At 39.3% G+C, this 21845-nt stretch overlaps 5 protein-coding genes and 1 long non-coding RNA gene across 7 annotated transcripts; 1 reads left to right on the forward strand and 5 right to left on the reverse strand.

Annotated features, from left to right (window-relative positions):
• Nucleotides 1-2374: 2374 nt before the first annotated feature.
• LOC104824445 (leucine-rich repeat receptor-like tyrosine-protein kinase PXC3) lies at nucleotides 2375-5851 on the forward strand. The gene is made up of 2 exons (XM_010556534.2): nucleotides 2375-5303; nucleotides 5389-5851. The coding sequence occupies exons 1-2, from the start codon at nucleotides 2963-2965 to the stop codon at nucleotides 5715-5717; spliced, it is 2670 nt and encodes an 889-aa protein (XP_010554836.1). The 5' UTR covers nucleotides 2375-2962; the 3' UTR covers nucleotides 5718-5851.
• A 102-nt stretch (nucleotides 5852-5953) lies between these two features.
• Nucleotides 5954-7365, reverse strand: LOC104824447. 2 transcript variants are annotated; one of them, XM_010556535.1, is made up of 3 exons: nucleotides 7312-7365; nucleotides 6388-6500; nucleotides 5954-6299 (listed from the first exon to the last, which is right to left on the reverse strand). In XM_010556535.1, exons 2-3 carry the CDS (start codon nucleotides 6488-6490, stop codon nucleotides 6154-6156), a joined length of 249 nt encoding a protein of 82 aa, XP_010554837.1. In that variant the 5' UTR covers nucleotides 6491-6500; nucleotides 7312-7365; the 3' UTR covers nucleotides 5954-6153. The 2 variants fall into 2 exon arrangements, with proteins under 2 accessions (XP_010554837.1, XP_010554838.1); XM_010556536.1 differs by lacking the exon at nucleotides 7312-7365 and adding an exon at nucleotides 7213-7305.
• Nucleotides 7366-8775: 1410 nt separating this feature from the next.
• Nucleotides 8776-14800, reverse strand: LOC104824606. The gene is made up of 18 exons (XM_019203615.1): nucleotides 14745-14800; nucleotides 14548-14663; nucleotides 14237-14351; nucleotides 13979-14107; nucleotides 13855-13902; nucleotides 13348-13532; nucleotides 13083-13270; nucleotides 12701-12993; nucleotides 12425-12574; nucleotides 11900-12325; nucleotides 11381-11530; nucleotides 11155-11230; nucleotides 10621-10748; nucleotides 10246-10443; nucleotides 9982-10119; nucleotides 9778-9903; nucleotides 9439-9678; nucleotides 8776-9205 (listed from the first exon to the last, which is right to left on the reverse strand). Exons 1-18 carry the CDS (start codon nucleotides 14751-14753, stop codon nucleotides 9041-9043), a joined length of 2880 nt encoding a protein of 959 aa, XP_019059160.1. The 5' UTR covers nucleotides 14754-14800; the 3' UTR covers nucleotides 8776-9040.
• An 877-nt stretch (nucleotides 14801-15677) lies between these two features.
• LOC109117070 lies at nucleotides 15678-16563 on the reverse strand. Its single transcript, XR_002024559.1, has 3 exons — nucleotides 16290-16563; nucleotides 16158-16217; nucleotides 15678-15999 (listed from the first exon to the last, which is right to left on the reverse strand). It is a non-coding gene; the product is annotated as an uncharacterized LOC109117070 (long non-coding RNA).
• Nucleotides 16564-17080: 517 nt separating this feature from the next.
• On the reverse strand, nucleotides 17081-18716 carry LOC104824448 (40S ribosomal protein S2-4). The gene is given in 2 exon segments (XM_010556537.1): nucleotides 17081-17542; nucleotides 17929-18716. Coding segments are annotated over 2 exon segments (816 nt in total). The 5' UTR covers nucleotides 18586-18716; the 3' UTR covers nucleotides 17081-17383.
• A 213-nt stretch (nucleotides 18717-18929) lies between these two features.
• Nucleotides 18930-21347, reverse strand: LOC104824449 (polygalacturonase ADPG2-like). The gene is made up of 9 exons (XM_010556538.1): nucleotides 21097-21347; nucleotides 20841-20969; nucleotides 20554-20724; nucleotides 20389-20409; nucleotides 20084-20291; nucleotides 19888-19969; nucleotides 19679-19787; nucleotides 19465-19581; nucleotides 18930-19385 (listed from the first exon to the last, which is right to left on the reverse strand). Exons 1-9 carry the CDS (start codon nucleotides 21265-21267, stop codon nucleotides 19176-19178), a joined length of 1218 nt encoding a protein of 405 aa, XP_010554840.1. The 5' UTR covers nucleotides 21268-21347; the 3' UTR covers nucleotides 18930-19175.
• Between the last annotated feature and the right edge of the window lie 498 nt (nucleotides 21348-21845).

Below are 21845 nucleotides of genomic sequence, written 5' to 3' on the forward strand. Positions count from 1 at the left end.
GGGGAGGATATAAATATTTCAATGGCAAATTTAAAACAATTAATCATTTATTTTTCGTGTTGTCGGTATAGAGTACATGTTCCACTTGATTAGGTCATGTTTCAGATGTAGATATATATTTGATATTATTAATTTGTGTTTAATTTTATCCATATTCTAAATTCATATATGAAAATAATATAGATAAGTGTTATTCGCACGATATATTGTGAAATTTAAAACATCCATCGTATTTTTTTTTAAAAGCTATAGCATGTCCGACACAATTATCATTAGAAACCATTTAATAGGAAATAACTTGAATCTCGAAAACTTGCTATGACAATAAAGCAATTAATTTTAAAAAAAACAATAAATCAATTAGAAAATCACATTAACGGATAGCTTTGGATTAATTACGCTTAACAAAAGGGATTAAGTTGTGTAAATATTTTTTATTTATTCTATAATTTTCAACGAGAGAGAGACTTTGATGAGATGGTGGTGGGACCAGACAAAGTTCGGTCCTACATGTCCGGGCGGTGCACATTCCCTCTTACTCATCCATTCAGTGGACCCCACCCTTCCTAATCCCAAAAGAAAATGTCTAATATTCCCATATTTATTTATTTTTTTAAAATATTTATAGAATACGAAATAATCAGTCAAGTAAAATATTTTTTTTATTAATTCAAGGTATTGGTATGTTCATAAGAAATCTAACAAGATTTAATCAAACTAACCATCAATTAATCATAAAATTGTAATCTAAAATGAATTTAAATTTAATAAAATTATAAAACTAGTTTAAAAAAATTAAAATAAATATTTTATTAGAAAGTAATCAGATTCAAATATATTTTATACTAAATTAAAAAAATTAATATATGAAATATGCAGATTATTCGGAGAAATATTTATAATACCTTTTAATCGGTAGCTATTTACCCCTTTGACTGTTTTAAAAAAAAAAAGCCATGTTAATGTTTTAACTGCATCATTTCACTCCAATCCAATGAAAGGAGTTCTGAGTGAATTCGTCATGCATTTTGGATCGTATAAATAGGCAACGTTTTCTAACTGTATTTATATATGTGGAAAACGAGTATATATATATATATATTATATAAGGTTTTCACGTAAAAATCCTATTTATAATTCAGGCAACAAATAAGTAAAATAACAGTAAGCATTATAAATTATTTCAATCGAAGCACACGGTTAAACTTGCTTCTTTAATCATCAATCATAATCACATCTCATTATTGAAATAAATAACAATCACTACATTCCTATCATGCATGAGCGCGCCTATACATACATATACATATATGTATTTGTATAATGTTCAATTACGTCATTTTCCGATGCCGGGGAAGATGCCAAAGGGACAGCGGCACGACAAATAAACCAAACAAAAACAAAAAAATACAGTCATTTGTGGGTTTCTTTAGCAGCATGGTAAATTAAAGACACAAGTCACACAACCTAATTAAAAAATATATATTTTTAATCAATAAACGTAACCGTCATTACTTTTTATTGGAGAAAAAAAAAGACATACATAGATATTGATGTAATATGTTTTTTTTTGCTATATATATATGTATATAATATACCAATTAATTAAATTATAAACTTAATTCGTAAGACTTTACGTTTCTAATAAATCAAACGTGTCATTACTTTTTACAAGCTTTGAGGTTGGTTTTTCTTTTCCCGATATATTTAAATTTATAAAACAAGATATGCCCCGGATTTATATAAGATCACAAGACAGTAATTTTTTCACAGATCAGTCTTTCAAATAACATATGTTTTAAATATTCAATGCATTATATATCGATTGAAATATTTGAGGGTATAACCTTTTTTATATATTTATTAATAGAATAGTACACTTGAATACATGAACAACATACACCGTTGAGGTTATTTAATATTTTAATATTTCCTTTTTTTTAATAAACATCATTTTAAATTCTGAAAACTGCGATAAATAATAGAAACTAAAATAATCCTTCTTAATATAAATTCGGTAACAGTGAAAATCATGTAGTTTTTTAAATCTCCATCAAGAATTTTTCTCTCAAAGTTGGGGGAAATATCATTTGTTGTGTATTGCAAACATGAGAGAGACAGTTTGGGGGCAGAAATGGTCAGAGGAGAGAATTATCAAACGTACAGTCCATATTTGCAGTACAAATTATTATTATTTTTAATACAAAAGAAAATGAAAAAGGGAGAAAATGTGTCAGACAGATTTATGCAGCCTTCGTTCGTTCGTTCATTCATTCATTCATTCATTCATCACTTGCACTGTCTCGTGAAAAAAATTAACTTTGCATCAGAAATTTCTATATTAAAATATATCTATAAGGGACCGTAGAATAATTCCCTCCTTTCCCTCAGTGCGCTCTCTCTCTCTCTCTCTCTCTCTCTCTCTCTCTCTCTCTCTGTGGAGTGAGGATCTTTGTTTGGCCTCTGCAATCGTATTTCCGTGTTATAGGAAAAACAAGAATTGCGCTTCATCCCTCCGCATAGGCCCCGCTCTAAGTTCATTGATCAGTCTCTTCCCCTCCCTTTTGTATACTTTCCCCCTTTCTCCATGGCAATTTCTTTGATGGGTTTCTCCCTCTTTTCACCCTGAAATTATGGGTTTTTCTCTCTCCTCTCCCCCTGCGACACTCAAAAGCAGTTCCTTCCTTTCTCAGGAATCTCAGCTGGGTTTTGTCCGGAAACAGCAGTCAACAGTTATCTCTACTCCAAAACCCGGACTTTTCCCAGCTTTCATGGCGAAAAGACCAAGGGTTTTCTTTTTCCTTTTTGTTTTCACCTTCTTGGCGGTCCTTCGCTTGAGTTAAATCTCGAATCGATGTTCTTCTGCCAATCAGTCTCTTGGTGGTAACTGTTCTTTGTGTGCGTGTGTGTGTCTGGAGGAAGAACAAAGAAGAATCAGTTCTTGTCCGGCCTGAGAAGAAAAATGGCCTTTTGGTGCATGTTAGTTCTTCTGATTGCTGGGTTTCTGTCGAAATCCGAGCTGGTGGAAGCTCAGCCAAGTGAAGGAGCCACATTGATCGCCATTAACAGAGAGCTCGGAGTTGCTGGGTGGGGTGACAATGGCACGGATTACTGCACATGGACCAGGCTCAAATGTGGCGCCAACCACTCGTTTGTTGAAATGCTTGATCTTTCAGGGCTTCAGCTTAGAGGTAATGTCACTCTAATCTCTGAGCTCAAGAGCTTGAAACATCTAGATCTCTCGAGCAACAACTTCAACGGACCAATCCCCCCGGCTCTTGGCAACTTGTCCGAGCTCGAGTTTCTTGATTTGTCCCTGAACCGGTTTGCGGGGAAAATTCCAGCAGAGTTGGGCAAGCTCAGGAGCCTCAGAGCCCTTAACCTTTCCAATAACTTGCTAGTGGGAGAGATACCTGACGAGCTTATGCTTCTGGATAAGCTGGAGGAGTTTCTGGTCTCTAGCAATGGCTTGAACGGTTCCATACCTGACTGGGTCGGGAATCTGAACAATCTCAGGGTTTTTACAGCCTACGAGAACGAACTGGCGGGCGAGATACCTGATGGGTTGGGCTCGGAATCTGAATTGGAGTTGTTGAATCTTCACTCGAACCGGCTCGAGGGGAGGATACCAGAGAGCATCTTTGAAAAGGGTAAGCTCCAAGTTTTGGTCTTGACGCAGAATAGGCTAACTGGCCAACTCCCACAATCAGTAGGAATCTGCAATGGCCTTTCTAGCATTAGGATTGGGAATAATGAGCTTGTAGGAGTCATTCCAAGGACAATTGGAAACATCAGCGCCCTTACTTACTTCGAAGCAGACAGTAACCATCTCTCGGGTGAGATTGTTGCAGAGTTTTCCAAGTGTTCTAATCTCACTCTGCTAAATTTGGCATCAAACGGGTTGACAGGATCCATCCCCACAGAGCTTGGCCAGCTTATGAATCTTCAAGAGCTGATCCTCTCGAGTAATAGTCTCTACGGTGATATCCCGGAATCGATTCTCGGGTGCAAAAACCTCAATAAGCTTGACTTGAGCAATAACAGACTCAACGGCACCATACCGAAGGAAATCTGCAGCATGCCAAGGCTTCAGTTCTTGCTCTTGGACCAGAATTCCATAAGAGGGGAGATACCTCGCGAGATCGGAAACTGTCTGAAGCTGCTTGAGCTACAACTGGGTAGGAATGACTTGACTGGAACTATCCCTCCCGCGATCGGTCGGATGAGGAATTTGCAAATAGCACTCAACCTGAGCTTCAATAATCTCCATGGATCGCTGCCTCCCGAGTTAGGGAAGCTTGACAAGTTGGTTTCTTTAGACGTCTCAAATAATCTGCTCACGGGTTCCATACCGCAGTTGCTTAAAGGTATGCTAAGCTTGATCGAGGTGAATTTCTCCAATAACCTCCTGAATGGCCCGGTTCCAAACTTTGTCCCCTTCCAAAAGTCGCCAAATTCGAGCTTTTCTGGTAACAAAGGGCTTTGTGGGGAACCGTTGAGCTCTTCGTGCGGGTATCCCGATGGTCTGGAACACATGAAATACACTCACAGGGTTTCATACAGGATCGTCCTAGTGGTAATTGGTTCTGGAGTGGCCGTCTTTGTATCTGTCACTGTGGTTGTTCTGCTCTTCATGATGAGGGAGAAACAAGAAAAAGCTGGTAAAAGTGTCGACCTTGAAGAAAACTCGGAGGATAACCAACCGACAATCATAGCGGGAAACATCTTTCTCGAGAATCTTCAACAGGCTATTGATCTAGACGCAGTTGTGAAAGCAACTCTGAAGGAATCAAACAAACTCAGCACAGGAACTTTCAGTTCGGTCTACAAAGCAGTCATGCCTTCTGGGATGATCATTTCGGTGAAGAAACTCAAGTCTGTGGACAGAACCATAACCCATCATCAAAACAAAATGATCAGAGAGCTGGAAAGGCTTAGCAAGCTTTGCCATGATCATTTGGTCAGACCAATCGGGTTCGTGATTTATGAAGATGTCGCTCTGCTGTTGCATCAGCATTTCCCCAACGGGATTTTAGCCCAGTTGCTTCATGAGTTCACCAAGAAACCAGAGTACCAACCTGACTGGCCAACAAGACTGTCTATCGCCATTGGAGTAGCACAAGGGTTAGCATTTCTCCACCATGTCGCCATCATTCACCTCGATATTTCCTCAAGCAACGTTTTTCTGGATGCCGGGTTCAAACCCGTACTCGGAGAAATCGAGATATCAAAGCTCCTAGATCCATCTCGAGGCACTGCAAGTATCAGTGCAGTTGCAGGCTCATTCGGCTACATTCCTCCAGGTGAAACTCTACTCGCAAACGTATGAACATTAACTCTATAAACACCGACCCTTTTCTCATTATGCCATTCCCTGTTTTCCTTCAGAATACGCGTATACAATGCAAGTTACCGCACCAGGAAATGTCTATAGCTATGGGGTTGTGTTGCTTGAGATACTCACCTCGAGAGAGCCGGTAGACGAGGAATTTGGTGAAGGAGTGGATTTGGTGAAGTGGGTCCATGGAGCTTCAGCAAGAGGAGAAACACCAGAGCAGATACTGGACGCAAGGCTTAGCACAGTGTCCTTTGCTTGGAGGAAAGAAATGCTAATGGCTCTGAAAGTGGCATTACTCTGCACTGATATCACTCCGGCAAAACGGCCAAAGATGAAAAAAGTTGTGGAAATGCTTCAGGAGATCAAGCAGAGCAAGTGAAGAGAGGACAATGATGGCCACACCCCTGAATGGATGTAACTTTGTATCCATATTTATAAGCTTTTTGGTACACAGGGATGTAACTTTGTATCCATATATATATAAAAAAGCACTGAAGAAAAAGCTTGCTCTTCTGTGTGTTGTAGGGTTTTTACCTAATAGTGATCTCTCTGTGAGCCAGTGGATGAATGTGATATGATCAAAACAAAGTACAAGAAATTGGATGGCACAAAAAAAATCAATAGAGTTGTCATCATTTATTTATAACCCAGCTAGAGAGGCCGAAATCTTTGGCATAAACGAAGAATGGAATAGGTCTCAGAGCCACCATAACATCTAATAGGGCTTTGAGTGATGTCAAAAGGCAAGACAAGAACATTGCTTAGAAAGAGATCATATGTAGAAGAAATCGGAAAAGATGAAACAGAGGTGGTTCTCATTCGGGGCGGGACTTGACAATGAAATTCTGACGGCTGATTGGGTTCATGACGACTGGAGGACCAGCGGTTCTGGGCCACGCTTGGAATTTCTCATCAGTGGCTGCCCCCCACTCCTTGTTAGATACCGTTCCCGGTGTAGTGCCTGAGACCAAAGAGGCAAAATCATCAGCCTTTTCTCATCCTAAAGATAAGGAGCTCAAAGCGGCAAAAGAAACTTGACCAGAACTTGCCTCCGAATATCTTGTCATCAGAAACAAGTTTGTCACATATGTAGGCTATCCCGAAAGATCCCACGGTAGCACCAATGATGTATTTGGCTCTAGATGCAGCCATCTTCCTTGAACTGAATTGACAAAACCAATCATCATTGCACATATCAGGGAACTGCTATCTAAAATACCCCGAGGAAAACCTTAAAACTTGCTTTCTGTAGTGCAGTTTCACGGGAAGGAATATGTTCCCGCGGTCAAATAGAAGTTACACAGTAGCAGATAACTAACTTCTATTATCAGAATCATCTAACATTCACACAACTAAAACTATAGTGGCCCTAAATATAGAGCTACGACCCCGAATCAAAATTTGAACTTTTTTGCAACACTACCCGAATACATGTAAAGGAAGGATCAAACTCACAACACTGCAACCCAACAGAAGAACAAGGACAGTTCGTCATCTAAAAGATTTTAAAATCGCTGCTGCACCAGGCAATTCAACTGATTGCTAATAAAATATCTCACATCGTAGTTTCATTGTCATTGACAACAAAATCATATTGATCTCCAAAAATTTCCAATTAATGACAATCAACCAACCATATAGACAGCCACAGGGAACGCATCAGAACATCGATACATGAACAGAATGCGTCGGAAAAAAAAAACGAAATCAGGACTCAGGAGATAGATCTCGTGTTTGGTTCGAAACCTAAACAACGGTCGATGACCAGATGATTAACAAAAGCAAAACCCAAGCATCAAACGGAAAAAAAAAGGCCAAATAAGACGGGTGAATCGGAAAATTTTCAGAAGAAAGGAAACCGATCTACGACTAACCAAAAGAGAGAATCGATCAGACAGTACGAGAAGGGTAGAGACAGAGAGCCACGAAAACCCTAATCTTCACAAAATGGGAAAACGAAGGAGAGAGATTACCACTTCACCGAGTAGTAGACAGAGAAGAAAGTCGTTTTCCAGGAAGCAACAGTGGTAAGAGAAGAGTTCAACAACATTAATCCCTAAGCTTAATGGGCCATAGGCCCAGAGAACATATCCATCCTAAGCCCACAAAAAAGGATACACATGGAAACGGCACACATTCTACACAAAAAACGACAAGGTGTTTGTCAACTTTAATCATCATCATTTTCCGTAATCTTATATGGATTTGCCTGTAGAATGTGTGCTTGATGTTTTTTTTTTGTTGGGTGACCGGATATCCTGGGATGCGTCCGGATCTGATCATAAATCCTCATGCAGACAACATCTTTTCGTTTTTCCCCTCCTTGAGAGGAGTCTTTCCTGTTGTTGGACATCGAGTTCTTGCCCGCTTCTGTCTCTTCTCAATGCCGTAACTCTTATGTGTTGCTTTCTTTTTACAGGGTGGAAGTTTGAATGGAGCGTTTTTGGATGCGACCCCGTTCCCCGATGCTGTAAAGATACCAGATGGAGAAGAGAGAAAGAAAGGGTCGAGCTCGCTTGTTGATGATCTAGGTTCCATGTTGAGGAAAAAGGGTTTCAACTGTCATGGAACCGAGGTTTTATACAGTGGGGTATACGGGACAGAACTCGCCTGAGAGATATTTGTCGGGCCTGTTTACTACCAGCGGTTACGGCACATGGTTTCGGACAAATCTTGTTCTTATATATCCATTCATGTTAACCTTCATCTCGAATCCGTTTGTTCTTGCTTGCACCAGTGCGATCCACGGGACAAGGATCAGATAATTCGGCAGCCGATCAAGGGAAGGAAATGGGGAGGAGGAATTCGTTTCGGGGACGCTATGCTTGCACATGGAGCAGCGTATCTATTGCACGACAGGCTCCACACCTCTTCCGACCACCACATTGCGGATGTATGCCAGTTGCCAGGCTTGCAAGACGAGCAAAGGCATGGAAACTGTTGCTATGCCTTGTGTGTTTCGTTACTTAGCCGCCGAATTAGCCTCTATGAACATTAAGATTCCTCTTCAGCTAAGTAATGGCAGAGAAGCAGCAGCCTGGTGATGGACCGACCTTCCTTCATTACGGTTCACGTTTGTACGCTATGTACCATAACACATATGATTTCTGCACCAGTTTACCAGTTTTGTTTCCGTGTTTTCTTTTTGGCCGCATATGTTTATTAGTTCTTTTTAAAATCGAGGATTTCTTATATATTTTACAAATGGGTAATTATGTAACAGTCTTTCCGAGATATTGGAAAAATAGGAATCAATACAAAAACATCCGGATTTGTTTTTTTTTTCTTCGGTAAAACGATAGTTACCTTTTCTTTTATTTTTTAAAAAAATTGTACTATATGTTGAACAAAAAACCCAAATTGAAAATGTACACCTGTTCTCTTTCATTTTTATTATTAATTAGAAGACAAGTAGAATATTTTGTAGGGGCAAAGAATTTCGTATATCAATTTTCTCCACTTCAAAGGGCTTAAAAGCCATTTTTGTTCGTTGTACATAATACCCATACGTATGGAAGTAAAGGAACAAAAGAATTGGATTAACGAGAAAGAAAGAATGAAAAAAGACAGACCCGTGAACCTATAGAGACTGACCTAGCAAATGATTGAGACGTCAAAAAAAAAAAAAAAAAAAAAAAAAACAAGCACAAGGGTATTTATCCTGGCTTATGATGTTATGAAGAAGCAAACCATGAAAACGATTCAACAGCCAGCTGCTTTGAGGAAGTTATCGTAAGGGCTCGAGGCTGGTAACCTAAATGATTGAGCCTGGTTTTGAAATTCTGTAGAGCATCGTGGCTGTACCGTTCCCACAAGCGTTCTTGGAGACGCTGTCTCGATTTCTCCGGGGAGGAACGGGTTCCCGACCTGCATTTCAAGATCCAATCTTAATGCATGATTTCAGACAAAAGCATTATTGATGGGGCACGAGCCAAAAAGCTTGGGATGGTGTTGCGGTTTCAGTGACCGGATGCCAAACTGAACTTGTTAGCACATGTCTGAATTCAGTTTTTGACTATGAAGCAAACAGCGACAGACAGAACAGAAGTGAATGCAGAAAAAGGGTGTATGAAATGTACAGAGAAACGTGAAAGACATACCGCCGCAGGAAAGCAAGAACTGATCTGAGGATACGGAGTTGTGTTCTTCGTTGCTTCATCATGTTTTCGAGGAGACAAGTTAATCAAGCTCTCTTGTCTTAATTGGGGGTTCAAAAGACTCGAGATCTTCTGTTGCTTCCCCATTAACAGAGCTTCACAATGAAGTGTCATTTCTTTGTATGAAACGTCACTTGCTGTATGGAAGGAAATTCTACCCGCTTGATGATTTGTATCCACAACCTGTATGCGAAGAAGGCAAATACACAATTTTAGATCCATACTATTTTGAGAAATGGGTTTCATTTTCTATGGAAAACAGAGGATGGTACATATGATTACCGATTCTATAAGTTGATTCACACTTAGGAGTTGCGGAATTTCTGTTAGTTTTACAGGATTATTCTTGGCATGGATTCCAATTCCATCCCCAAATTCTTGATCCTCTAGAGAGAAAGGCACTGTGTCCTGAAGACAAAAGTTGAAGTATGTAGATCGAAAGCTTCAAAAGAAAATGATTGGGGAAAGCAGAAGGCAAAAATTTACCTCCTTTAGGGATTTGGCATCTCTGGAATCAACCCTGTGAATTTTCTGGGCGGCTTCCAAAAATCGGGTTCCAAGTGGACATGCATCATCAGGCAAGAATTCGCTAAGAAGCTGCTCCCGCATTTTGTCCATTTCAGTCTGCAGAAAGAGTTTACACATCTTTAGCTTACTGTTCCCATCAATATAACAAATTTACCTTAAAACCGGAACAGAAAGTCGGGGTTGAGTCCTTGGCAAAAGGTGGCAAACAGGAAAAAAGCTTACGTTGCACATATTTTCCAAGCTTTTGACAATTTCAGCAACAAGAATTTCTCTGCTTTGTTTCTTGGAGAATGATACATTTGAAAGAGTATCTAAAGCAGAAGCATCATCTTCTTTTGAACCATAAGCAGTTGTCTGCCGCTGATCTGGTTTGACAGCCTCCAACTTGCGATCTTCAACCAAGTGTAAAAATGGGTCTACCTGATTCACATGGAAGAGGACGTTAAAAGAAAAATGACGCAAATCCATTCTTTCATGCAAAGACACAACTTAACATAAGAACTAAGGAGGGGTTGGGAAGGGACGCTCTCCTAACAGTTATGCCAAAAGAAACAACACACCAAAGTGGCAAAAATTTTATCAAAATGATCGACATACTGTTTCTCCCTGAAGTGCTGCTTTGGTGAAATCTACCAGAGGAAGGAGATTGAATGCTTTAGAGGAAAAGAGAATCATCGAGGTTGCCAGAGTAAAGAGTGACCTTCGTCTTGATGGAGGAAGAGGTCCTGAAACAGTGTGATTACATGATTCTCAACTCTGAAAAAATGTGGAGCAGAGTTCCTAAGCCACATAATAGCTTCTAAACAGATGAAGCCTAAACAGAACCATGCATCGTGCCAAAGATCATTTCTACATGGTTTTTTCATCAGCGATAATCTAGGGAGATCACGAGAAATCAATAAAGTTGTGATTCTCATCTTGAGTCATGACAGACCACAAGTGTTCTTTATTCAGACAGATGAAAGTTCAAACGTTCAAAAATTTGACGCATCTTTAGTAATTAGGTCTCAAAGACCATTTTGTTAGACCAAAAACTTTCCTGCAGCATCATGGTAAACCTTACACCACTCTAGTAACAAACCAAGATTAGGGTTCAACTCAGAGACAGATTGGAAATATCTGGAAACTCACCTCCTTCCATAAGAGAAATATCCCGCAAAGAAAGTGCCATTTGGAAACTTCGAATCAAGGCCTCATGACTGGAATTCTGAAAGACCGTATTTTTTGCAAGGTTAAATAAAAACAAGAATGAAATCTCTTCCGTAGTGAAAGTCACTTTTCATAGAGATGCGAATCTTAAAAAAAAGACAATGAAGATGCCAAGGCACCTAGTACTCATATGCGACATTTACGTTACCTTGGCACGAGAGAACAGCAATACAAGACTGTATGTGTTAGCAATAGCTTCATAATTCTCCGGTGTATTTGCAGGAGATATGGACTGTGCCCATATTGATGATAGCAGGACATTTATCTGGTGACTACTAAGCCTTAGACAGCCAACATCCTGAGAAGAGAAGCAGAGAACAATTGGAAACTCATCAACAGAACCATCTCATTAGCTAAGCTGCAAAAGACAGTACAGTAAACAATAACAGATTTGAAAGGTTGTAGCCATCTCATTGGCTACCTAGCCCGGATAAGCCTTTGTCCATGATTATGACCATTTGTAAGACTAAATGTATAGAAATCATATCATTATATGTAATTAATTAGAGGAGATTACATTCATCCACAAATGCTAAGCCTCAGTTAGATCTGTTTGTGCTCTAAATGCAATAAGACTCTACAGCCTAAATACAGGTGTATCAGGAAAAAATGATGACAAAGTACTCTAATATGCATTATCATATGAAGAAAGGTCACAAGGACATACCGGGTCAGAGTTTGAAACATTCACGGAGTTTGCATCAACCATGGCCACTGTTTGATTCTTAGTGCTATATGTCTGATTGTATGAGGATTGCAATCTGCCAAGGATATCACCATTATTACTTTGGGGTTCATCCTCTGACATGACACTTTCATTTATGATCTGGTCAGAGTTTAGCATTGAGGAAAATTTATCCTTCTTCAACTTCTCAAAAAGGGCAGCTGAGGAGGAAAAGACAGACACAGTTCTTGAAAGTGATCGAGGAAGACCCATGCCTTTCTTTAAGTCAGCATTAACTAAGGAAGGGCGTGGGCAAACTGAGGTTGGCACAAGCACAACAGAAAATATGCGGTGAGCACCAATCCGTGTTTCATGGTCTGGATGAACCATGGCTTGAAGTAACTGATGGAATAAGGCCTCAGGGAAAACCTGAAATGAAAAGGAATACTCAGTCATTTCACTGGCATGGGTGTAATCTCTCTACAAGATGAAATTAATCAAAATATCAAATGCATTCCAAAAATTTGCCTTGTTTTGATACGGGAGATTTGGTATAGAGGCTATTATTTGAGCAGCACGAAAAACAGCAGCAGTCGTGGTTCTTGCGACATCTGTAACAGCTGAGATATTCTCCAACATCATCGCCATGGCATCTAGAATTGGGCTAGCTTCCCCAACCTGATAAGTGTGATTGATCAGCTTCGAGCATCTTACATGTGCTAAGATTTTGGTGAATGTTAAAACCGAACTAAGAAGAAAAGGTTAAGAAGTTAATTTAATTAGAGAAAAAAAGAAGAGCCCTACCTTTCCCGATAGCTCGATGAGGCACTTATCAACAGCTACAGAAATCAATCTGTTCAACTTTGTTCCATCAGCCCCCAAGTTTGCATCATCAAGAGAGAAATGCATGCTCTTTCTCAGGTGCCTCATGATATCACTTATTGCACCAACTATTGCCACTGAGTGCTCAACGTTTGCGTGTTCAGCAAGAGAGGTGGTAACCTCTAAAATATCAAGCTGAATGATTGGCTGTTTAAGAACGTTTTTATGATCAAGATGCTTGATCAACATGGACAACAGAAAGTGTGTTCCTTGCCCTGTTAATTTTTAAACATGTCACATGTGTAATCTCATAACATTGATCATTTAAGAAGGGTGAACAAAAAAAACAAAGAAAGCAGCATACCAGCTTTCTCCATTAAAAATTGAAGATCCCTCAAAACTGGGAATGCCATAGAATTTTCCTTTGACCATAGATTTCCCTCATCGAAGTAACGGAACAAAGACTCCAGTATACGTCTAGCCTCCTCACCTAGCTTGGCCATGTTCTGCAGGCAAACTTTGGACCAAAAGCTAGGGTCTTGGGAATCTTCCCTGAGAAGAAAAGATATTGTTCAGAACGGCATAAAATCCGGAAACTGAACAAAATCAAATTATACACAAATAATTACATTTTCACATTTAGTTCACCCTTGTCATTCACAACGTTTCTCCACGAAGGAACAGATATAAGAGAGCCTGCATGAGCGGTGAGACCTTCATTTTTTAAAACTTCGTTTACCCATTTTCTGTCACTCTCGTTAGCATCTGATTGTATTTTGGGGTGGCCGTAATTTTCCAAGACCACAGCGACAACCTGCCATGCATGTGTAACAAATGTCAGTCAGAAGACAATGTGATAACTATGATCATGAGTTATCTCTCAGCACTTTACGACACCAAAATGTAGCAATAGGATCATGTTCAACTAGTAAGTAACCCTGATTGATTGTGACAGTATATTAAAATTTTGGCCAGTGGATAAAACGACAACTAGCAGATATCGTCTTTCATCATCAATTCTAGAATTACCACAAATCAATTTTTTTTTTATGGGTATAAATTTTGTAGGAACCCAAACACCCAAGTACACGTGAAGAGAAAATATGAACCAGCATATAAACATGAGATTTACTTACATTGTCAAAGTCGCTGAATATATGAGAGTATTCTCCCATTAGCCAAACCTGGAACCAGAAATTGCATCAGAAGATGCTTATGAAGGGTGTCGTAATGTTTTACGAATAATGACAAACAAATCACCATTGATGAAAGAGCTTGAAGTCCTGCTGCACGTAGATTCCTTGACCTATCATCATCCCCAACTTCCCGTGCTAATTGGCACAGTTTTGGAATAAACCCTTCTAAGTTGTTTATGTAGCTGCCATCCTTCTGCAAATTTTAAAAGCATGAATCAGTAATGTCATCCCATTAGTTCACGTGTCAGGCTACTAAATCCAAAGACACTAGGTATTAGTAATTTAGTTACATGACAATTCTAGAAAAATATAAAAGGCTGACCTGATTATTTACAAAATCGAAAAGAGTCTGGCATCCAATTATCTGCATTTCATCTTGTCGAGTTTGATCCAAAAGGGCTTGCACAGCCCTTAACAAGCCACTAGCGAAAAGGGTCCTTCAAAATAAACAAAGAAAATGGATCAACTTAGCAAGACAGACCGATATAATCCTGCCAGTCATGACAATCCAAGGCTTTTGAAAACGAAAATGTATTGGATTTCTTCTATGTCAAACTACCACAGAGTTTAGGATATGATCACAAAAAAACTGGATCTTGTGAAAACAGAAATAAAAAGAAGAAATGACCTCACATTTGCTCCTTGCAAGTGACTAGCAGCTTCCTGTATATGCACATGACTATTTTTGCAGACTGGAAATTCTCATTCCTCAATTCCTTGTAACACCTTTGCTCGAGAGAATTTGAAATCTGGGCAATCCGAATCTTCGGTTAGCAGCAAAATATATTAACAGTATCAAATTCAACAATCGTAGAGCCAGTAGATTTTACCTTTGGCATACGCAAGGGATTCTTAGCAGCATAATCGCAGAGTTTTCCAATCTTCCATTTGGCTCCTGTTGAAGTAGCTTAGTCAATGGGCGAATTACTAGGGTTTAACGCAGTTGATGATTTGGTGGGTTCTCTTCTGTTAATGACAATTTCGCGTCTTGTCATATGATGATTAGACTTCACCTTTCTACTTTTGGTAACAGAATTAGGCTTTTGATGTGTCTATGTGTTTTGTCCCCTTGGTCCTTGCTTCTGTTTCTGCTTCCGGAAGCTTTGTTGCTTAATTTGGGTGCCTTCTTTTGTTAGTATCTTGTTAGGGTGCATGATTTTTGTTTTGATTCTTCTTCTGGTGTTGATGTATTTGAAACTTGTGCCTTTATGATGTTGAATTTCTCGTTTGTTTTTATGTTTTTACATGTATCTGCATTCTAATTTATCGAACCTTGTAGAAAATGTTACCATTTCCAAAACTTTTCCTCATAGGGAGTGAGACTCCTAGTTGTTCCTACACGAATTTCCAAACTAGAAGAAACTTCCTTGATGCCGGAAAAAGGCTAGGTGCTAATCTAAACCTACGATACACCTAAGAAGAAAGCTCTTTCTGCCATCATATTACAAATTATATATGCCTAAATCATGGAACAATGGCATGTAAATCAGTTTGCATAAAAAGGACGATTCAGATCCACCAACTTTTATGTAGACAAGGGAATGAATGCAAGACAGGAACCAAGCCTTTAGTGCTTTCAATAACAAAACCAATGCAAGTCAAAGCCAGCCACCAAAAACAATATGCATAAGCAATAGAACCGAGGTATAGTGTCTTAACATATGGAAACAAGAAGGAAAGTGACATCCAAAATATATAGATAACAAGAAAGCAAGTCTACACCAAGAAAAATTAAAGGGGAATGGTAAATGAGCCGACCTGATTGCGAGGGAAAATGTCAGCAATCAGCTTCTTGTACCTCTTCACAGGCTGTCTAGACCTTGCTCTTAGCGCAGGACAAAATACGCAAAGACTACCACACACGGGCAAAACTTGCCTCGAGAGTACACCGGAGACAGCGCTCATTCTTCAACCAGGATTCGAGCCAAAAACCACTGATCAATACAATCCTCAATTCCTATGAAAATCTTTTCAACTCTCGTTTCCTTTCCAATCCACCGAGAAAAACCCTGAAGCTTCCTCGGTCAAGAAGAAAAATAAAACTCTACGAACAAATTCAACGCTCTTTGAACTCAGAATACCAGCCTGACACAAACCAAACAATTGTAGAATCATTACAATTGATCATACAAAACCCATTTCATCGCATTGAAAATTCGATGATTCAGACTCCTAAGGACAGAATTCCCAAAAATTATAGAATCATCGTTTCCCGATGAATCGTATGACCAGATGACACCTACCGAGATTGATTCACGCTTCGACGAATACAAGGCGGAATCAGATACGATTTCAACGCAATGCTGGTAAGAAAAAACATCAAACCGGTCACACCCTAAACAATGACGAAACAACAAAAAGGAAGAGAATTTTACCTCCGATTAAAGAATGAATGAGGTGACGGAAGGCTGAAAATTCACCTAGAACGCGAAGAACACGAATGAACAACACTCCAGAAATTGATCCTCGCGGACACACGGGAGAAATTCAAATCCCTCTCCTCTCTCTCTCTCTTCCTCCCTCCCTGTATCGGAGAGAATTCAGGTTTTTTCTCTCTCACTAGAATTTAGTCACCGGATCGTCCGTCGGCTTCCAGCTATGAACAGTTTTTTTTTTTCCTCAAAAAAAATATAATAAATAAGTTTCAACGGCACGACGCGTCGACGCGGGGTTCCAACTTTGTACAGTTTCGTTGTTATGTTCATTAGAGACGTTAATATTATTTTTTAAATGTTTAATAACGTGGGAGGAGAAATCAGAGCCGTTGGATGATGCGGATGCTGAGAGAAAGGTAATCTCTCTCTCAACCGTGTATGTATGATCCATTCTTGCCAGCGAATACAGTGCAAATAAAGCAAACATAATCACTTATTTAATTTTCGGATTTTTTTTTAAAAAAAGCGTATATCCACATATCGTGAGGTAATAATTGAAATGACCTGGAAATCTATATATATAAACATATCTTAACTTTAGGGGTCGATTCGTAATAATGATATAAGTTGGGGGAGAATACATAAATGATAAATTTAGGACAATGTTAAATGAGCTCCAAGAGCAAAACACCTGAAAACAAGTTAAAAGGTTAAGACAATAGAAAGAAGAATGTTGGAATTGGTACATTATTAAGCATAACAAATAGCAAGAACAACCAACATTATGAAGATTAGACATCAGTAAATCGTATATTTACCATGGACAGGTAAATGGTTGGAAAATCCAGTATTTTGCTATCAGATCAAAAGGCCAGGATTGAAGAACATAGACAGAACTATAAAGGATTCATCCAAAAGTAAACTCTCCAAAATCACAGGGCAGGACCCAATACACAGTTTGAGACTTTGAGGAGCAAAAAAAACCGATCGAAACCTGCAACCTATAGTATAAATGATCGAACAAAACTGTCTAAAGCCTGATAATACTTCCCTCGTGGCGCCAGAACCCCAATAAACACAAGGAGGCATTGTATTTAGGCTTGTTCTTCAACCTCGGCGATGAGCTTGCTGCTCGGAAGAGGCTTCCCCAAGAGATCAGTTTGCTCTTGGAGGGGCGACTTGGTGAACCGCGTCTCTCTCCAGAACTCAGGAGTCAGGAAACCATATGACTTCAGAAGGCAGTCGAAGGTTGCCTGTGCAAACAAAAACACAAGGATTGATCATGCTGGTCAAAATCAAGTGAACCAACAACAATGACTTGAATTGAAGATGATGAAACCCACTCATGATCCACCAAATGCATTCGCATAACAGAAGTTGAATGTAAATATCGAAAACCAATATTCATTGGCATAATTCACTTAGCATACATAAAAGGCAGGATTGTTATATAAAGCTCGCAGCAACTGAATAATATGAACTAAAACCCTAGCAATCACCAGCATACATACAACCCAAACTACACAAGTAGAGTTAAATCTAAGACTTTTCAGCCAAAAACAAGGGAACAAATATGGCCAACCATCAAATTAACAAACCCCCCATCAATGATAAACAGTTAAAGATAACAAGATCAGACCTTTACGAAGTTTCCGAGGGTTTTGGTGGAACCTCTGGAAGAAGTGAAGACGTCCTCAATTCCGGCGAACTGAAGAACCTTCTTTGGAACCCTAGCCGCAACAATACCGGCACCTCTGGGAGCTGGAACCATCCGGACAGTGACGGAACCACACTTTCCGGTGACCTTGCACGGCACAGTGTGTGGCTTACCAATCTTGTTACCCCAGTAACCCCTTCTCACTGGAATCACAGACAACTTAGCAAGAATTATCGCGCCTCTAATGGCGGTCGCAACCTCCTTCGAACACTTCACTCCCAGCCCAACATGGCCGTTACCATCTCCGACGACAACGAAGGCCTTGAACCTCGTCCTCTGACCGGCCCTGGTCTGCTTCTGCACTGGCATGATCTTCATTACCTCGTCCTTCAACGACGGACCAACGAGGAGATCCACGATCTGGTACTCCTTGACCGGGAGAGAGTGAAGGTATATCTGCTCTAGCTTCTGGATCTTACCTTCCTTAACGAGACGACCGAGCTTCGTCACCGGGACTCACTTCTCTTCTTCCGCCGCACGTCCTCCGCGACGTCCGCGGCCTCTAGGGATACCTCTTCCACCGCCACGGCCGCCGAATCCGCGACCAAAACCACCGCGTTCACCGCCACGTTCCGCCATTGAAGATGCTGCTTAAACCTCTCTGGTGAGAATCAGAAAAACTCCGGCGAAGTGCTTCGATAATATGGTTGAGAGAACCCTAGTTCCGGCCAAAAAGGAAGACCTCTATACATACGCCGGTTTCAGAAGGAAAGAGTTGCTAAAGTTCAGATGTTGTTTGGCTGTTTGGATATTTGAGTTCCGCCAACGAATAAGACGTTATGGGCCCTTATTGGCCTAGTTTGGGTGAAAAATAATCACAGAGAGAAAACTAGTAGCCCAGCCCATGGAAAAGACGGCATACTCATAAAATTAAATAAAAGCATAGTTTTTATTTAATTCATAATTATGCAAACAAACAAACATTACAAATAACATATCTATATATATATCATATGGACTGTTTGTATATTTATGATATACTCTTGCCATTCTTCGACAACGGCTCCTCCCACGTATGGGCAATCTATACATGGGAAATAAAATAACGTATGGATATACAAGTATATATCTAAATCATGCATGTGTGCGTATATATCCTTGTATGTGAGTATATATATTTGTATATATGTATATATATACTATATGTGCATGGATATGGAAATTAACATCTAAGTGTTGGTACAATGTGGAGAGACGGAGCCTTGACCCATCACTTGAGCATTAGAGCAAGTAGCTTTGCCTCCTTGTAAGTTCACATTCTGCAACACAATCCCTTTGCATGGGTAGCTCTTGCTGCAATCAAATTTTATTGCCATGCCCGAAGCACTCGTTCCCTTTATGTTCCGGTACACCACATTCCTCACTTGGACCGCCGATTTCTGAAATTATTCGTACAATATTTGATTCAATTATATATCGTGTATATATATGTGTCTATATATATATATATAAACTTACTTGTTTCTTGCATGGCTTGCTCTTATCACAGTAGTTCTGATCGATTATGATGGGATTTTTCACGTTGTTCATCTGAATGTTTTGAAACTTGATGTTGCTCGCAGTTCCGGATCCTCCCTATACAACCCATGGGGGGTATATATGATAATTTCAAAAGCAGGTGGTGAAAAATCGAAACTTTTGAATTATTTGGGGTTAGTTTTGAGAAAATCACCTGATAGGTTTTGATTCTAACTCCGTTGTCTGTGCCAGAAAGCTTAGCCCCATCAACAGTAACACCTGAGACATAAGCTCTCGTGTTGTCGTCTCCCAAGCTCCCAATACTGTTAATTAATTTGGTCCAAATATATATCATCAAAATGTTTTAATACATATACATATATATATATATGTATATATATTCATCTCCGAATATTTATATACCTTATTCCATGACCGGGGCCACAAGTTATATCCTTTATTTGTACGTTTTGTGATCCACTTTCAATAGAGATACAATCGTCACCTGTATATAAAACATGCAGATATGTTAGCATTGTAAGAACGTACCAATATGTTTGCTGAAAAATTCGAGAATGTTCTAACGAAATGCATAACAATAATAATAATAATAATAAACCTGTTCCGATAATGGAGTTGATGACTTGAATGTTTTGGGTGTTAGTGATGTGAATACCGTCGGTGTTGGGACTATCTTCAGGTGCGGTCACGGCCACATTAGAAGCGATAACATTCGCGCATTTCTCGAATGAAACCTGAATTTGTTGCGCATTTCTCACCCTCAGGTTAGTCACCTTCACGTTCTTTGAGTTGTAGAATGTAAGAGCCTACAGTTAAAAATATTATACAATACGCACATCTCATAACCAAATGAAAAATTTGAATTGAATATAGGAAAAATAAAATAAAAACGATGGTACGTACTGTGGGGGCTTTTGTGCATGGCTGCATGCGGTTTCGTAAACGGAGACAACAAAGCAGAGGAAGTCAGTATAAGTTATTGATACATGTGTATTATCGACGAGCGTATAATACAAGGACGTGTGTATATATGTATATATATGCATATTTGTATGTATCGTAATTCACCTTGGATGGATTGATTTTGCATGAATTTTGCCACCATATCTTCCCATTGCCATCGATGTTTCCAGTTGTACCACCATCGACTGACAGATTGTTAACGGCGTCAAACGTAAGCCAGTGTCTCTTATCCTTGTAATCCGACCGGTTTTCCGACGCCTCTAACGCTCCAAAGATCTACGTACGGTTCGCAAATGCAAACATGCATGATCCAAACTTAGCCCATATATATATATATGAATAATGATATATCAACTCTTTAATTTGTAATAACCAAAAACGAAAATATTCACCTGAATGGTTAGAGGGGATTTGCATGGACCTTGAAATCGAATAGCCTTAAGGAGATAAGTCTTCCCTTTGGGAACCAAAAGAACAGCTCCACTCGTGGAACACGCTTTCTTCCATGCATTCACAAATGCCTGACCCCCATGCATGCATGCATGCATCGTATTAGCAACAAACATCTATACATGTATTATATGTATACGTACTTAAAATTTTGCACTCACATACAAATACATATGCATGTATATATATGCACATCACCTGTGTATCATCGGTCTTGCCATCTCCTCTAGCTCCAAAATCAGAAACAGTAACAGTAGTAGCTCGTGAAGGTTTCTGGGTAGACGAAGTCGAAACTGTAGAAGTTAAGAGCGTCGACAAAGATAGTATTAAAACGCATACCGGAAGAAAGTGGTTTCGGAAAACGGCCATGGTGGAGGATCGAACTACGAGAGAAATGAGTGTCGTTTCGCGGGGTGTGAGATGGAATGTTTGCTGTTTCGGCCCTTCTCTCTGTCGTGTCGTTTGTGTTCTGGGGATGTGAAATGGGTGTTATGTGTATTTATAGGCAAAGGGAAGAGAAAATGACTGTTTTTGTTAGGTAGCTAAAATAAATGCTAAGGGTGGAGAGGTATGGACTCAGTTTTAGATTTTGACGAAATCCCCCACTTTAAGCATATTGCCCTAATTCATATTTACTTCTATCTAGTTTTATTTATGGAAAAAATATGGTTAATTTAATTGTCGTAACGTATACTTGGTGTGTAAAACAACATTATATAATATATATCTATCTATATATAATTCGAAATGAAATTATCTATTAGAGAGTACGCCAAAGAATATAATCCAATAATATATGTTGTAGGGTAAGCGTAATGTACAGTTATAAATGTTTTGTATATATATGCCACATTTGGTTTGGTCCGTGTTACTTTCGTATGTACTTTGGTATATACCATGATTTTCAGGTCTAATTGAATGGGAAACCAACATGGTCAATGTATACA

The sequence above is a fragment of the Tarenaya hassleriana genome, unplaced genomic scaffold (assembly GCF_000463585.1).
Source record: "Tarenaya hassleriana unplaced genomic scaffold, ASM46358v1 Cleome4, whole genome shotgun sequence".
In the NCBI taxonomy this organism is placed as follows: domain Eukaryota; kingdom Viridiplantae; phylum Streptophyta; class Magnoliopsida; order Brassicales; family Cleomaceae; genus Tarenaya; species Tarenaya hassleriana.

Bases quoted from the DNA above. Each gene is read 5' to 3' on its own strand.
- LOC104824445 (XM_010556534.2), top strand. From the start codon at position 2,963: ATGGCCTTTTGGTGCATGTTAGTTCTTCTGATTGCTGGGTTTCTGTCG. The intron at 5,304-5,388 runs GTGAAACTCTAC...GTTTTCCTTCAG, and splicing joins ATTCGGCTACATTCCTCCAG to AATACGCGTATACAATGCAA.
- LOC104824447 (XM_010556535.1), bottom strand. From the start codon at position 6,490: ATGGCTGCATCTAGAGCCAAATACATCATTGGTGCTACCGTGGGATCT. The intron at 6,300-6,387 runs GCAAGTTCTGGT...CTTTGGTCTCAG, and splicing joins TGATGACAAGATATTCGGAG to GCACTACACCGGGAACGGTA.
- LOC104824606 (XM_019203615.1), bottom strand. The intron at 13,903-13,978 runs GTGATTTGTTTG...TTCTGGTTCCAG, and splicing joins TTCAAGCTCTTTCATCAATG to GTTTGGCTAATGGGAGAATA. The intron at 9,206-9,438 runs GTATGTCTTTCA...CTTGAAATGCAG, and splicing joins GTTCTTGCTTTCCTGCGGCG to GTCGGGAACCCGTTCCTCCC.
- LOC104824449 (XM_010556538.1), bottom strand. From the start codon at position 21,267: ATGGCCGTTTTCCGAAACCACTTTCTTCCGGTATGCGTTTTAATACTA. The intron at 20,410-20,553 runs GTGAATTACGAT...AACCGCATGCAG, and splicing joins GCAAAATCAATCCATCCAAG to CCATGCACAAAAGCCCCCAC. The intron at 19,788-19,887 runs GTATATAAATAT...ATTAATTAACAG, and splicing joins GGCCCCGGTCATGGAATAAG to TATTGGGAGCTTGGGAGACG.